Source organism: Hydractinia symbiolongicarpus, chromosome 9 (assembly GCF_029227915.1).
Source record: "Hydractinia symbiolongicarpus strain clone_291-10 chromosome 9, HSymV2.1, whole genome shotgun sequence".
Taxonomy (NCBI): Eukaryota; Metazoa; Cnidaria; class Hydrozoa; order Anthoathecata; family Hydractiniidae; genus Hydractinia; species Hydractinia symbiolongicarpus.
The window spans coordinates 25,712,722-25,730,075 of record NC_079883.1 but is presented as its reverse complement, the minus strand read 5'-3'; the positions used below and the strand labels follow the sequence as shown (position 1 = coordinate 25,730,075).

Here is a 17,354-nt window from a genome sequence, read left to right as displayed (position 1 = left end):
CAGGGTGTAATGCCACTTGGGCCCTTGAAATGATTCCATTATATAGAGGTGTCCGCTCTAAAGTGTCCGCTACATGGAGGTTTTGTTATGAGAGTTTGACCGTCGATTCATCCGTTCCCAAGAATAGTATATGTTGTAGAGAGGTGTCCGCTATAAGGAGGTTTCACTGTAGTTAGTTTAAAACTCGTAATTGCATTTTAAAAATAAGAATTGACAATACAAAACCCAAACACTCACACACACGCATTTTCGTTATTCTTGGTTTAATTGACGCAAAAATTAAGTATCGCTTTAGAGGACAGCTGATACATTTTGAAGAGAAACTGGTTGTATAAACATGGCCATCAAATTCCTGATTCGTGTTATTTTATTGCTTATGGTAACTCAGTTGAGGTAAATTGCGTTAATTACATTGTTTTTTAAACTCCCTACTTGCATTCGCGTTACTTTTCTTCGTGTTAAGTTTGTGATCGTTAAGTTTATGGTTTGTTATTTTGCTGAAATAAGGTAGATAAATTTAGCCCTGAGTCTTGTGCTTTTTGACAGATAGTAAAGCTGCTGGATCAAGAAAACGTGCAATTAATATGTTAAACAAGATATAGTGAACCGTTGAACATGTTTGTTATTTCTTGGATCGAGTCTTGTTCCTTCAGCTCTTATGTATCTATGCTTACTGATTCAGAGAAAGAGTGTCTGAGTCTAAAATAAATATGCATAATATATTTATTCAACTTCGAGATGTACATAACATATGGCTAAAATCAAAATTCTTCATTGCGTAAAAGAAAATCATAAAAGGTAAATAAGCCTAAAAAATAAGTATTGTACGTATGTATTACGATAATCATCAAAAAACTTTATAATAGAGACTGCGATAATAAAGGTCACGTGATAGTCACAGGTGTTCTTCTAGTATCAAGTCCAGTAACACTCTGTGAGCTAACACTGCATATGTCGACATCGTGTAAGAACGTTGATCCTGAGCGTAAACTATCACAGATACTCGTCGACGACGACGTTAGCCGAGAATCAACATCAAGCAATCGTCGTAGTAATTCGGGATCGATGTTCGCGTGATTATCGTCTTCTTCTAATCGCAAACTTTTAAGTCTTGCTTCAATATCGTTTAATCTGCTAAGCATAGATCTTTCGTTTTGTTCGTCTTGCAGAACTCTCTCGCCACAATTAACTTCATTATTTTCACATAGATCATTTCGTAATGTTTCCGTTCTTACAGATTCAGCAATGATTGAAACATCATCAGAGAGTTCCTCGTCTAGAATTGCAAAACGATAATCCTCGTCAGGGAGATATTCCTTCAGCTTTGTATCGATTGACTCCAATGCAGTCTGTTCTTCTTTCGAGAATTGAAAGCCGCTGATTGATAAAGATGGAACAGTGAACGGATTATCAACTAGTAGCAAATCGCTATCATCAGCTAAAAGCTCGTCCAGCCTTTTGCGTTCTTCTTCTGTTAACTGTATTAGTTCGTTCGCTTGGGAAGCAAGTTGTATATTTCTTTTTATAAAATCTCTAGTCTTCTTTTTATCTTTCTTATCTGGTGTACCCTCCCTGGGATCTTCACCTTTGAGGTCATTTTTCTGCTGTGGCAATTTTCTTTCGTCTTGATAATATTCAGCATTTAGTTGCGTAGTAAATATTGATGCGATGTTTTCCTCGATAATGTCAGGTCTATCAGTACTGCTACATAAGGATAACAGTTGCTGCGAACCACATATTTTTTCTGAACCTTTCTCTTTTAGTAACTCCTGTACTTGTGTTTGAAATTCTTTCTCAAGAGCACGTCTTTCTTTCTTTACTTCTCTCTCCTCTTCCAATTTTTCCGCTAAAACTTTATCCAATTTTTGAATCTTTTTTAATCCTCGTTTGACCCTTCGATCAACTTCTTTACTTTCCGTGTTTTCATTGGTGTCATTGGATTCAGTTTCTGTTTCACTCACAAGGTTTTTTTCTAAAATTATCGAGAAAAATTTGGAGCATAAATATTGTCTTAAGAACTGGGTTTTTCTACCACATAGGTAATGCAAGCATTGAATGTAACGGTGTGGTCACTGCAAAACTATATTAAAACTTATACATGTTAGAGATTACTATGTGTCAAACATTTTAACCCATTAAGTGTTACCTTTGCTATTATGACGTGGCATATCTTTTATGGTTATTTTTACTGGACACAAAGTTGTAAGATGGAGGTTGCAGTTTTTGTTTTAATACAAAGTGCTTATGTGTGTAATCAAAAGATATTTAAGTCTAAAGCAACTTTATAGCATTCAAAATACTCCAACGTAATAATACAAATCAAACATAATGCTATTTTTTGCGTAACATTTTGACAGAAACAAAAAAAACTGTGGGAGCATAAATATTACGTTAGAAACACCTAGGTTTCAGACTAAGCAGATTCATATTCGAGAGAGAGCATATTTAATTGAAAGAAATATTGTTTGAGAACAATAGATCCTTTTTCTTAAGTGAATTTGACGCCTTCAAAAAGGTAAATATATATATTTATATATACATCTGTGTCCTTTTATGCACTCAAAATCCTTAATAAAAGTACTTTAATTCTAAATATTGAAACAAAAGCAATATTTTTTATTATTTTTGATCTTGTCTAGGCCTGAAAATCAATGCTCCTAAAAAATTACACAATTGCAGGAAATGTTTCAATGCATGCAAAGTACATTTGGCTTAAATTTTCATAAATTCTTCACAAATTAAAGAATTTGTTCTATTTTTTCACAGCTAAAACACATAAAATACATATATTATACACATTTGATCCAAGCTATGCTAAAAGTTTAAAATACCATTTAAATTTCCTTCAATACACTTGGATTGCAGAACTTCATCAGAACTTTCTTCATATTCATCCATATCTACCACATCCAACACCTCTTCAGAATATTTAAAAGGTTTTGTTGTGACATCCTCTGGTGGTAGGTATTCTAATTCAGATACAAAACTGTCCCTACAGCTTCGAACTATACTTGATGATCGGCTGCTGCTTGATCCAGGTCTGGAATGTGGACTGCCAGAATTAAATGCCATGAAAAGTGTTAATTCTAAAATAATTACAAATAATTACTCAATTTCCAAACCAAAACAATGATAAAAATGGCAAATAAAGAAAAGACAAATAAAAAATCGTCAAGATTTTTTGTCAGTTAATGAAATTAAAAACAGGAATTCAAAACCAACTTCAGCCTTTCATTGCAGAAGGGTAAGAAAGAGAAAAATAAAAAGATATATAAATATATAGCATTTACTTGATTGAACATCTCTCTGTGCCACTCAAACAAGTTTGGGGCTTAAAAGACTTAACTACCTTCTGTCAATCAGGTTAAAATTTTATGTTAATCACAGACAACAGCTATAATAGTTTGTTCACATGATCATGTACATACCAGGATATATACCCTATTAGGAAGGTGCCTTGTTTGGTGCAATGTAAAAGGTAGATTTAGCTATATATAGCTCGCTATAGCAACATATTTTCATAAAAAATCAACACTTTTATATTCTGAACAAAACTGTGATGTGGTTGGCTGGTTAAATTAGCTGTTTTTTTATACTTTAAGCAAAACTTAGCAAGTAATATACGAATTTTAGTGTTAGCTAGCTTAACTACCAAAACATAAATATAAACGAAAAACGAAACAAGATGATGAATTATAAAATGTCAACTTAAAATACGCCATCTTTGTTTATTTATCATTGCTTAATTACACGAACCCATAATTTTAAGATTACTTTCGGCTTTTTTTATAGTAACTGCAACCACGACAAAAAACAATGCTAGCTACATGCTCACCTAACAAGTGCTTCCCATTCCTCTCTCATTCTTGGAAAAAATTCAAAATATAAACATAGCTAGCAGAAATCGAAGAGACGTCACTTTCTCGAGGAGGTTCATCCAGGGATAATCTCGAATAACCATGAAACTTAAAGCTATTTAAATGTACATATATACTACTAACGAAACTTGAGATGTTCATTGACAAAGAGCACTCCCAGTTTTTGCTAAAAGGACTTTCGTTATTGCGTCAAAATGAAGAGTTGTGTGATGTGGAACTTAAAATCGGAGAAATCTCGGTTTTTGCACACAAAGTTGTATTAGCAGCTATAAGTGAATATTTTAAAGCAATGTTTACTGGGCGAATGGAAGAGAGCTTCGTTAGAACTGTAAATCTTCATGATACAGACTCTAAAAGTATTGCAATGTTGGTTGACTTCGCATATACTGGACATATTAGTTTAACTGTTAACAATGTCCAATCGTTATTAGTGACATCTAATATGTTAGGTGTATCAAAAGTTGTTAATGCTTGTTGTGACTTCCTTAAGAGTCAGTTGCACCCTTCAAACTGTTTAGGTTTTCTTGACTTTGCTGAAATTCACTGTTTATCATTGCTTAAATCGTCATGCTTAGAATTTGTTCTGGAACACTTTGTTAAAGTAATGCAGTATGAAGAATATCTAATTTCAAGTTCAAAAGTTATCAAGCAGATTTTGGTTAGTGACAATATAAATATAATAAAAGAAGAACATGTTTACATGTTTTTAGAACAGTGGGCTTTACATGCACCAAAGGACAGAATGAATGATTTTTATAAACTTCTTCTACATATACGACTATCACATGTTAGCACAAATTTTATAAACTCTCTTAAATTAAAATCTTTTTTCAGTTGCCCAGAGGGTTATCCTTTCCTTTTAAAACTTAATTTAACTTTAAACGTAAAAGAAAATCCATATAGACTGTTAGATCATGATTTAATTAAAGATGGCTGTAGAAGACGAAGTAGTAATCATCTCATGGTAATCGGTGGCAAAGGAGGGTTGTTTCAAGCACTATGTTCATGTAGTTTGTATGATGCAGAGAAAAATATGTGGAAACCTTGCAAGCCACTTCATTATCCAAGAGTTGACGCATCATCGGCCACAGTACATGGTATGTGCACATACTCTGAGTTGTTTTTTATATGCAAATATTGTGATTGTTAGTATAATAGTAAATATGTAATGTTTTGTATTAAAGATATTTTTATGCTTTTCTTGTCTTTAAATACTATAGAATTTATATACCATTTTATTTTATTTTATTGTGATGATTAGTGGATTTTTTTAAGCATTATATTTTCATCTTTTATTTCAGACAAAATATATGTAACAGGGGGAATGACCTATACCTATGCCAACCAACAATCATCTCAGCCAGTGCAACGTCACTGCACTGCATCTGTTTTATCTTATTGTCACCACTCTGATAGTTGGACTTATTTACCTGAAATGAATAAGCAACGAAGTTCTCATCATTGTGTATCTCATGGTAGGTTAATACCTCTGCAATAAAGCTATTAGTGATAAGCCATACTGGCTTTTAATATTTTATTGTTTTTTAATTGCTTCTTAAGCTGATTATGATCTCTATCCATGGTAATTAATATACCTATACTTTTAATGCACTATTAAAAGCTATGATATAGGCGAGTTACATGAGTAGCAAGCATTTTTATGGAAATAAAAGTCCTAGCCTGCTGTGAATAAAACTTCAGCTTTTTTTTCCTTTCTATGTTAAAATGATTCTTCTGTGATGTAAATTTAAACTTGAGTTAAAATGATAAATAAAGCAGTAAAAAATATATGTTGAACTTAAAACAATAATTGTTTTTTTCTTACTATTATTTATGTGGTCTAACAAAAATATGGCCCACTTTAAAATTCATGTTGTTATAGATTATTTAATTTGTTTTTCTTTCTTAAAATATAAATTTATTTCAAAAAAGGTTTATCGTAATTTGATCAAGTGGTAATAGATTATGCTTACATAACAAGCAATAAAAACAAATTAAAGTTTCTAAACATTTTGAAGATAAGAAGTAAAAACATGTCTTACGTAATCTACTCTACAATTTTAAGGTTTTGATAACATTAATATATATGGTACATGGATTGAACCTCTAGTATCAAGCATACGTTTATTCATACTCTATCCAAATTCATACTCTTTTACAATTTATAATCTACACAGATATCTAAAATATATTATTCTTAAAAATTTATTACTTTGTCTTGAAAATATACTTCAAAAGTATTGTTACACTGAAACATTCATACTTTACTTTGCTTTCTGATCAGTACATTTACTGTGTTTTATCAATTGATAAATGTTACCTTTCACAAACTGAAACTTCCTTAGTAAATGCGAATCTCATTTTCAGTGATTTTACGCAATCTTAAATTTATCAAACTTAAAATGTAGAACAAATTTGGCCATTCCTTTAAAAAGTCTTTGTTATAATGAAGCAAAGGCGTATCTGACAAACGTCAGTTAACAGTCAATTTTGTGCTGAAATGAAATGCCATTTCCATGCCTGTTTTATTAAAACGTTACCCTTCGTGTTGACTGCTAGCATTAATAAAAAATGCTTTATATAAAACGGAAATAATAAAAATATTAAAAAACAAGCATTTTAATTTTGGCTTTAACTCTTTTTCTCGCCTTTAAAAACTGTTGTCATCGTGTATTATTTATATCAACTTTTTTTTTATTTAAGTCTTGTATAATAAATGGATTAAGTCTTATTATAAATGGATTGAATTATTTTTTTCTTAAAGGTGGACTTCTATACGCTATTGGTGGTTATAATGGTCAAGCGTGTTTAAAGGTAAAATCACCTTTTTTTTCTTGTTTTGTATAAAGTTTCCTCCTCTATGTTTTATTAATTATTTACTTAAATTTAGCATGTGTAACATATGTACTATAATAATTTTAAGAAGAAAATATCTATGTGGTGGAAATGATAACTCTTGAGTTGCCAAAGTCATCAAGATACCTTAATTTTAAAATATGAAACACTAAAAACAGTTGGTTTTATTTTTACTGCGTAATATACGGTCGATCTCATAAGTTTGGCAACCTTGGTAAATTTTTAAGTGGAAAAATGCAGCCATCCTAATGAGAGTGCCAGTAGGCCGCCACACTTTTGTGAAAAATTTTTTGAATGTGCCAGTAGGCCGCCACACTTTTGTGAAAAATTTTTTGAAAATAGATAACCCATGCCACATGTTTTTTCGGAATTCGATTTTGGCGCCGATAACTGCGCAGAAATTCTTGTATCTCCTTAGGTTGATGTTTAGTGGCATATTATGTCATCTACTAAAACATTTTGATGTTGACTTGCATTCATGATATCTATAATGTACTGGAAAACGCTTTAGGTATCTTGAGAGTGTATCTAATAGTTTCAGACATGACTTATATACTTTCCCCGTTCCTTATTAGTCTGCGGAGTGCTTTGATCCCAAAACAAAAAAATGGACAGCAATTGCCGACATGAAATACAGTAGAAGCTCGTTCGCAGCTGTAACTTTAGAAGAATATATCTACGTTCTTGGAGGACAGGGAACGGCTCACTTGTGCACTGTAGAACGATATGATACAAAGTTGGGCAAGTGGGAAATGATGCCGGCGATGAGCACGAAACGTATAAACTTCGGTGCAGCGCAGTTGCATGGTTTCATCTTTGTCGTAGGTAAGAATTTTTTTAAGCTTTCCAAATTTACTCGCTAGTCTGTGATTTTCACTTACACGCTTTTCGTTATTCGAAATAACGAAGGCTAGGTTCAGAAAAAACATCTTTTAGTTGTGTTCGAGTTTGTCACAAGATCTGTAATGCCTTGTTGACACTGATGGTCCTAACGCTGTTAGCCCCTTAACACTATCAATGCGAATAACGCTTAAGAAAAAAACATAACACACCTAAACGCCAAAACGCCTTTTTGTGGATTCATTTAATAGCGTAAACATTCTAATCTACAAGATTTATTTTTCAGGTGGACACGATGGTCAAGACTATCTCCGCAGCATGGAAAGATTTGACACAGTATTGAGCGAATGGTCTGTTGTCTCTCCTTTATCTTCTCCAAGAACCGGCATCGGTATTGCAGTTTTGCAAAATCAGATTTTCGTGTTGGGTGGTCATGACGGCAACCGTTATTTAAACTCTGTTGAACGGTACGACCCGCGTGAAGATACCTGGTCAAAAGCTAGCGACATGATAAATCCTAGATGTTATATGTCGGTATCTGATGTTTGGATTTGACGCTGCAGTGTCTTGACGTTCACGTAGGTGCATTTATGGGACAAATGATTAAGTTAAATAAAATTTCGACAAATATCGATCGAAATTGAATATACATGATTAAGCAACTTTATGTATATAAAAGGGACGATTAATTTTTTTTGTTTCTTTGATTAAATATTCCTTATTTCCACCATCTTAGTTAGCCATTTCTTTTCTTTCTTCTAAAGACATACTCATACTTTACAGTACACATTTGCTAATTCGAATGTTATGTTAACGCCGCTATTTTGAATAAATTTCTTGGTCCCTTGTTTTTCTACTGCTTTATTCGAACATATTTTACGCCCTTTTGCGTGTTCGAATTAATCCATGTGCGCTATGTGCATCTCGATAACCCAAACGACAAGAAATGCGGCGAGCCTTATTTTCAAATTTGTAAATAGTGTACATTATCAGAGGTGGGTAGTTATAGTGTATTATATTTTTTTCATGGTAAGAAAAACATGTGATCAATTTATAGGTTGCTGTAATTTTTTTTCTTTTAAATCTTAGGAGCAAATTGTTAATAAAAATTTAGAATATTCTTTCCTTAGTAATCTGAGCATTATTAATTTTTTATTGAGCTAATACAGCCTAAAAGTACGGCGTACGTGCACACGATAATGTGAAGAGAATTATTGCGATGCGACAGAATTTCTCAACATGTTCTATTTTTTTTTGACTCGAAAACGGAACGAAACAGTCACAGCTAGAAACCACGCAGGATACACGTTCCAGAAAACCGGGTATACAATTTACAACGCAGTAATATCTTATCATGATCGCAAAATCACAGGCGGTATGTCAAGTCAAAAATCGCATTAGGATTTTTAAAATGACATTTGGTTGGTTAAGAAATAGGCTCAAATCTTTTTTTTTCAGTTTATTTCCATTTAAATTCCTGTGTCATAGCAACAAATAAAATGAAAAAATATCTACATGCGAAATGTCACTAAAAAAACCGCCTAAGTATAAACATTAAAAGCATAAAAAAATTATTTCCAAAAAACATCCACAAATAAATATTAAAAGAAGGATAACAGGACCGTATTCGGGGTTTGGTGCTCAAATACGTTTTTTTAAACTAAGAAAGCTTTTTCGTTATCGTTATATCAGTTGATCAATTTGATTTTTTAATTCTTTAAATATTTTGAAAGCAGGTACTTATTATCAGAGAATTTCGCGAAAATAGTTCCTGTTGTTTAACACATCAAATCATCATCGGTGGGTGTTTCACGGCTGAGAATTTCGAGTTTCACTAAAAATAAACCTGTTATTTTATCAGCACAATTCCCGAATTTATCACAATTCAAGTAACACCTATAAGCAAAAAAATGAAAGGATAGTAGATTAAAAAAACCGTAATCGCCTTCCACTTTTGTATAAAACGCCTTCTTTAAAGCGGCAAGACAACTACAGATGAGCACCAAAAATATTGCCTATAATAATCTCGCATACATAATGTAGCACATCTAACCAATAACGTGTGAAGAAACTATCACGTGACGAAATTGTTATCATAAAAGATTACATGACAATATATATTATGTTACCCAGGGTTGGTTTATCAAAACGCTATTAAAAGAATAGTTTAGACACGAGTTGGAAACGCAAAAACTGGCATACATTTCAAGATTCTGAGCAAAATATTTAAACAGGTGATGCAAATAAAAAAGAGAAATGAAGAAAAGACAAACAAAATAAACACAACACTTGAGTCAACAAAAATATTTCTAAATAACAAATAATTTTATAGTGGAAAATTTTCATGTGCTTTACTTACGAGTGCTTGTGCAAAGCAAAAATCCACTTCCATCAGATAGAGAGAGAGTAATTCTTCGCTTAGTGGTTATTCAAATTTTGATTTTCAAAATGCATTTACCCGAAAATGAGGACTGTTTATTTTAAATAGCATTAATTTTGCTGTAATCCATTATCCTGTTGCAAGTTTTAACATATTTTAATTATTGTGTCACATAAAACGGAGTAACAAAACATGGGTGTCACCATTTTCGGAATCGGTTTATGGATCCACATTTTAGGTGATAAGGTTTTAATTTTCTTAGGTTGGGGTGTCTATTTTTTATTTTATTTTTAGAAAATTTCAGGTGTGGCCAGCCTATCAAATAAAAACCCTTATGCTAAGAACAGAATTTCTAACATGCTATCAGTTTACGATACATGCCTTCATCATTTTTTGTGCAACAACATTAAAATCTTTGACCAAATAATTTTAAATTAAATAAAGGAATAATTTCACAGGACTAGCTACAGTTCTTCCGATTTCTTCAACTTGGCAGCTTTCACGATACCACCTTCTAGAAATTTCACGTACGCGTTTGTAAGTGGGTCATCGTACACCATTCTACAAGAAGATCAAAATGAGTATGCTGAATTTCTAGAACACTTGAGAACCTAACTTCATTAAAATATGAATTTTCTAAATAGAGTATGCTGAATTTCTAAAACACTTGATAACCTAACTTCATTAAAATATAAAACATGCATTTAGCACAAATGTGCCACTCACCCTTCGATCATACTGGTGAATGAATTTGTAGAGTCTAATAATTCATTTGCATTGACACCGCTTACAAAGCGACCATTCGCATCCAAAATCATTGACTGCACTGGAAAACTACACGATAAAGAAAATCAAACAATAAATTAAAACCACATACCAAATGCTATTCACGTCACACAATTCATCTGATAAATTTTTAAAATCGAAGGTACAAAGAGAATGTGACCATTTGCAAAGCTAATATTACTCTTACTTAATTTTAAGGGATACTGTCGGGTTTTGATGTTATACTGTGACACACAACGCACGAGATTAACATACCGCTCTTGCGAGTCCAAAACCCTTGATCAGCCCTCGATAGTATTTTACAGTACAAATCCAGAATGCTCACACATATTTTACGTTTTTCCACACCATTATTCAGAAAGCAACAATAGAAAATGTTAAAAAGTCAACGAATCTAATACTTACTGGTAATTGTCTAATGCTGTTTTAGCATTCTTTGCGATCTGTGGATCGGAGCTATTTGCAACAAGATCCTGTATAAATGGAAAAGTTATGCACACTTTACTTAAACGTGTGGACACTTTACTTTTTACTCAAACGTTGAAGAGAAAATTCAAATAAATGATAAAATTCCATTCAACCTGTTCCGTTTTTGCACAAAGATTTAAAACTAACAACAAATATAATTAACTAGATATTGCATTTCTATCATTAGAGGATTATTCGGTTAGAAAGTTTCAACATAGCACACATTTTATACTTCAACAAAAAAGTTATTTACTTAAGCCAAACCTGGATAAAAATGTACATGTAATTGTAAATCGAAAAGTGACACAAACAAACATAAACAAAAATAAACAGACACAATTACCTCTAGATCAACAACTAAAGACCAAGTACTGACAAATTTCTTTGACAATAACTTGATGACGGGCGAACTCTCGAGTGGACCTTCACGAAGAGTTCGCCCCGAACCTGAAAACGAGAGAAAACATCATAAATTGTCAACAAGTCAAGACAAAAGGTATTTTTTAACTCATCACACTCTCCCATCAAAGAACAGCACGAGAAGTAGATACAATTTAAGGAGATCTTACCTCAGCAGGACTGGTCGTCGAGAGAGCCCCATAATAAAATATGATGAATGAGCTTCTCTTCTGACTTGGCAACTTCAAAAGTTTTGTTGAACGGTAAGTAGGGTATCTGCAGGAAAGAATCATTCGAAAACGTTGCCATTCAAGTTTCGGCTTAGCACAAAATGGTAGTTGACCTGTTTAATCCTTAACACACATTTGTCCCAAGACTGTCAATGTAGAATGCTGCATAGATAATACCGTTCTCTATTCAGAAGATTTAAAGACTGCCGCTGCGCATTAGAAGAGAATATTTTCCACACCGTAAAATATTATGATTTCATGATAAGAACAATTAATCTATTCAGCACATCTTGTGCTCTTAAGTAATAGGAGTTCCTCTTGGCTTGTCTTTTTTACGAACAATTCATAAAGGCTAAAATAAAATCTTGTTTCTTGTCAGAATATACAGATAGACTAACCTCCTTAAAAGGATAAAATTCTTTCTCCAAAACACTGTATGCTTTTTCCACTGACATCTCTTCCGTCCATGTTAAAGAATCCACATCAAACGGCACACCGTCTGCTTTAATTTTATCCAGAGTGGTTGATGGCTGTGTTGATGCAATCCTCATCTCATCCACAAAACCTAAAAGAAAAAAACCCTCGTGTTAACCTTTTGTATTTTTAATTTTTTTTTATTTGTATAAAAAACCAAGAATACTACAATACTTCACGGGGCAAGTAAACAACAGTCTTCAAAATTCGGTTATCGCAGTTTTACATTTCCGCATTACAATACCGCCCATATCAAAGTTCGAGGGAGTCAAGAAATTAACATTGTGTTGAAGCAAGTATAAATTAAAATTACGGATCTGTAAATATTAGCAAAGAAACTTTATGTCCAATGTGCATGCCCAATACGAAATAAGCGTGAGTGTTTGCTTGTGAGTACGATCTTCGCAATCTGACACAAAAATGTTGCGCACAATTGTAGTAAGCCAACCCAATAAAAGAATAACAACAGTCTATTCAAATCTTATGCGAGATAAATAATTTATCGTTTCACTGTTATATTATTTTATTATTAAACTGCACAATACCCATATAAAAAAACAAGAAAAAAATGAAACTTTGAACTGAGATTATACCTATGTCAACCTCCTGTCCATGTGCATCATTGACAGCTGAAAGACAATAGTTTAAACATTAACACCAGGAATAAAAGAAAACATGTATTAATTACTCGTTCACGTGTAACAAAGAACAACCGATCAATACACAAAGCGAAAACTAACTTATATTATCCTCAGTCGGCCTTTCAGCTGTTATCCATTCCATATCTAAGAACAAAGAGTTGACACACGAGTCCATAAAGATAGTGTAAACAGTACTAGAAATTACAGCAATTAATGGAGGCGTATGAAATATAAACACCAACCTATGTTTAATTGAATATGGTTCGGCAGATGCATATCAAAGTATTCAATATGGCTTCCATCTTTTTTGATGACAACACGACCGATGAATGACGCAGGCGTGAACCAAAATGGAAATCGGGGTGGTTCATTTAATTGGAACTCTGGATGAAGCCTGTGAGAATGGAACAGTGTCTAGCATAAATTTCATGAAATTTCGACCATATAAATATTTCCTCAATATATATACCATGTAAATATTTCCTTAATATTTCTCATCGAATAAGCAAATACATAAGGAGATCAACTAATAGTCATAAATTGTGTTAACATTTTTCATTAAAATGCCAATCATTTTTATTAAAGATTTCCTGACTTTTTCATGTTTTTTACTGGCCTTTGCTAAAAATAGGCGTAAGTTTTATAGTCCTAAACACACCCTACTATGGACCAGCCTTGACACAAACAAAGTAATTATACCTGAACATAATGTCATAATAATCATCGTTCACAGCACGTAAACAGGCTACAGCACCACGTGGTGGAAATCTCATGTGGAGGAACGGTCGTTTGTGTAACATACTCAACAAGTAAAGAAGAAGGGTTTCTGTTTCGTCGGTAGGAACTGGTGGAAGGTAGCGATAATGAGCAAGATGTAAACCTAACAGGTAGAAACGATAGGACATTACAGCATTAGGGGTTATCCATCTTAAACACATTTTACAAACAGACCATTCATTTAGATTGAATTTCGTTTCAAACAACCAACAAATTTTTAAATCTTCCTAATTTCTAATATGTTACAAAAACCTCAACCTGGCACTCCCTGTCATTAAGTTGTCAAAATTGATGTAACATAATAAAGCGCAGTACAACCATGATTTTTAGAACTGCTACTGGATTGACAAAATAATTCGAATAATCGGAGACCCAAATATCAAAGTTTCCAGATAAGTTTGGATTAAAGAAGTTGGGAATGCTACCTTGACAAAGATGTGTTTTCAAATGATGATATTTAGATTATGCTTTAAAAATCAGGGTTAAACTGTTGACTGTGAAGAACTAAGCTTAACATAAAGTATTTTCATTATTTTCATTATTTTTGTGTAAAACAAATTTGGGACAGTTATCTCAGAAAATTAAATTCGCTTTTGTTAAAGATTTAAAATTTATTGCACAGTATTTTGAGCAGCATCAGAACTTCACCCAGTTCAAATACAAACTTTTTCTAACTAAGAACAACAACTTGCACATTTCTTGCAGTATTTTTAACTGAATGACTCCATCTTCCAAAAAGCTATAGTAAAAATATATATTTTCAAATCTAAAATCGAGAGTCATTACGGTTACAACTGTTACAAATAAACAATCTCTTATACAGAATTAAAATCATTTGTTAAATATCTGTATCACACAAAGCCTTATAACAGAGCTAAATACAAACATTTTGTCAATTAAAGTTCAAATGAGAACGTACCGTCGTCTGATCCACCTAATACTGTAGGGATAAGATCCCATGTCTCTCCAGTCACTATTGTACTTGAAGAGTTCGGTAAAAGAACACTAAAGTTAGAAACAGAAAAATTGGCGGACTCTATGTTGGGATGCAACCACGAAGTCAAACCATGGATATGAAACAATCCTTGTGGGTCCTAGAAATTGATAAAAAGTGTTAAAATCATTGCAAAAGGGAGTTTAGAAACAATGCTAAGTAAACTTTCATGGTCTTAAATACTGATATAACAAAAAAAAATGATTTGCCACTGTTCTGCCCAATCTTGGAACGTGCTCCGTCTTAAGACTGGCCAGGCCAGTCTTCTGACAGTGACATATGGGTAGCAAGTCTTAAGACTGGACTGCCCAATTTATAGACATACATGTCCAATTTTAGAACAAATGTGGAAAACAAAGAGAACAGTGACAATTTTAGACTGTACCTCTTAAAAGGAACTTTAAATTGAAACTTTCTTGGTAAATCAAAAGGCAAAAAAAAAATTATACCATTTATATAAAATGTGTAAAAAAAATTGAAACTATTCAACCATATATGGCTATCTAGCTAGCTAGCTAAACTTCTCATTCAAAATGAAGTTAACAGCTCACGATTTATCTGATTCTTTATATATAAACCTTTTTTTAAAAAAATTTGATCAATACGAACTGTATATAAATGCCAAATGTATAATACGTACTAGCTATAGCTAGCTAGGATTTTTACTATGCCCAAAAACTGGCCTGGTCAATTTAAGTTTTTTGTTTTTCGTTTTTTGTTTATCATATATCTCAAATATGATGTTTTAATGTGCCTGAGAATGGTTGTTGGGTCTTGCAAACAAGAGAGCTTGTGTGGCACATTCCTTCTTTAAAATTTAAAAGGCGTCTAAAGATGGGTGTAACATGGTCTCCTGCCCAATTTTGTTACGCCTTGCCCAGTCTTAAGACTGGGCATATTTGTCCAAAGATTGGGTAGTGTCCTAAGATTGGGCAGAACACCATCTCATTTATTTGTCACCGATTTAAAAATATATACAATAGATAAATGGAGGAGGAAAACAGGAGAGGCACAAAAAGCAATGCTGCAATCAATTTATTTGTATAAGCAAAATAGAAATAAAAGTATATGTATATGCATACGTACATTAAAACCTGGATCTTCCTTAAACTTTTTCATAGTGTTAATATCCATTGGCTTAAGCAATGCCTTTACATTGACCACTTCCTCTTCTTTTGTAAATTTCTGTGCAGCCAGTGCAGCTTTCACATCATCATGAAACTAATGATAGAAACAAAGAATGTAGTATGGCAAACAAGATTTGCTGTAAAATTTCCTTTGATTACTGAACACACTGTTTCAAGAGCTCCTGTCCCCTGTAAAAAGCGCTAACTTATGTTGATAATCCATGCCTCTTTTCCTGCCCACTGAGCCCACTCCAATAAACCTCCCGTCAAATAAGCATCCAGCACTAACATCAGAGCTACAGCCATCTATTTTTTGTGAGCATCCAATGATAAGAAAAAGACATATTGCAATTTAATTCAATCAAGCTAGCTGCAAGTATTCAAAATTGAGGTGTTTTGCGTAAATTTAAGGTAATGATGATTAGGACATGAATGTCACACTATAATTTTTTTACTATTTTTCTTGTTTTTTTTGTCACCTTTCAAGGGGTCTAGATACCAATCAAAACCAAAAATAAATCAGCAGACTTACGCTTTCAAGTTCCATGTCTGTCAAGTTCAAATTATTAGTGATAGAACCAGCTTTAATGTCATAAAACGCTTTTTGAAATTCAAACGGTGTAAACATGCCATCTTTATCAATATCATATTCTTTAAAGATTTTCAAAAGGTGTTCACTCACAGGTCCATGGGCCATCATTGTCAATTCGTCACCAAAGAAAGGATGAAATACATTGAATATTATAGCAACAACCACTGGTATCAAAATAAGCAAGCCAGCAAGCACGTACATTGGCCATTTCCTGCTTGCTTCAGCCGGTGGAGGTAGGAGAACATACTGAACTGGAGGCGTTTGTGTCTCCACACTGCGAATGTTTGGTTCCGGGTCGGGTGGTTTCATAGCTTTACTTTCTGCCATTTTTATACATATTTTCCTGCAATTTCAGAAACTAATTAAAAAGGCTTTATTTTAGAAATAATAGAAAAAGGATTTTACTGAAGCAAAACATATAAGCCTTGATTTTTCTCTGTCATTTTCTCAGGTCACACATTAAAAACAACATCATTGAACACGTATAGCAGAAGAAGCAATATATATTTATATGATTCATTTGCATATTAGACACCTTTTACAATTTGGAGATATAAAAATTTTAATATAAAGACATTTACAATATGGGTAAAAAAACTTTAAAATCTCAGTGCTTCATAATGTCTGTAAAAAAACTAGTGGGTAAACTAATTTTAAATATAACCATTTTAAATCACACAAAGCTTTAAGCCATAAGAAGTTGCTTAATGAATAAAAATAGGGAATTTAAGTACAATACACATTAACAAGTTACCACTCATGGATAAATAAGACATGAAATGAGTAATGACTAAAGTTTTAGGTTGTTACTAAACAAAGTCAATTTTAAGTAAATTGTACAAGCAAATGATACAATAAGAATCAGTGAGTAGTAACATAACACAGTAAAAAAAATACTACGAAGTGTGTTTT

General features: G+C 32.8%; 3 protein-coding genes across 3 annotated transcripts; 1 reads left to right on the top strand and 2 right to left on the bottom strand.

Annotated features, from left to right (window-relative positions):
* Positions 1–698: 698 nt before the first annotated feature.
* Positions 699–3,760, bottom strand: LOC130657870 (fibrous sheath-interacting protein 1-like). The gene is made up of 6 exons (XM_057460862.1): positions 3,757–3,760; positions 3,536–3,648; positions 3,429–3,441; positions 3,291–3,314; positions 2,832–3,086; positions 699–1,972 (listed from the first exon to the last, which is right to left on the bottom strand). The coding sequence occupies exons 1-6, from the start codon at positions 3,758–3,760 to the stop codon at positions 885–887; spliced, it is 1,497 nt and encodes a 498-aa protein (XP_057316845.1). The 3' UTR covers positions 699–884.
* A 92-nt stretch (positions 3,761–3,852) lies between these two features.
* Positions 3,853–8,707, top strand: LOC130656718 (kelch-like protein 28). Its single transcript, XM_057459635.1, has 5 exons — positions 3,853–4,975; positions 5,180–5,353; positions 6,643–6,692; positions 7,310–7,559; positions 7,861–8,707. The coding sequence occupies exons 1-5, from the start codon at positions 4,012–4,014 to the stop codon at positions 8,127–8,129; spliced, it is 1,707 nt and encodes a 568-aa protein (XP_057315618.1). The 5' UTR covers positions 3,853–4,011; the 3' UTR covers positions 8,130–8,707.
* A 1,361-nt stretch (positions 8,708–10,068) lies between these two features.
* Positions 10,069–16,811, bottom strand: LOC130656717 (selenoprotein N-like). Its single transcript, XM_057459634.1, has 13 exons — positions 16,383–16,811; positions 15,810–15,944; positions 14,649–14,823; positions 13,652–13,832; positions 13,195–13,346; positions 13,052–13,096; positions 12,905–12,940; positions 12,236–12,402; positions 11,778–11,883; positions 11,552–11,655; positions 11,146–11,213; positions 10,681–10,788; positions 10,069–10,515 (listed from the first exon to the last, which is right to left on the bottom strand). Exons 1-13 carry the CDS (start codon positions 16,767–16,769, stop codon positions 10,419–10,421), a joined length of 1,761 nt encoding a protein of 586 aa, XP_057315617.1. The 5' UTR covers positions 16,770–16,811; the 3' UTR covers positions 10,069–10,418.
* Positions 16,812–17,354: the final 543 nt, after the last annotated feature.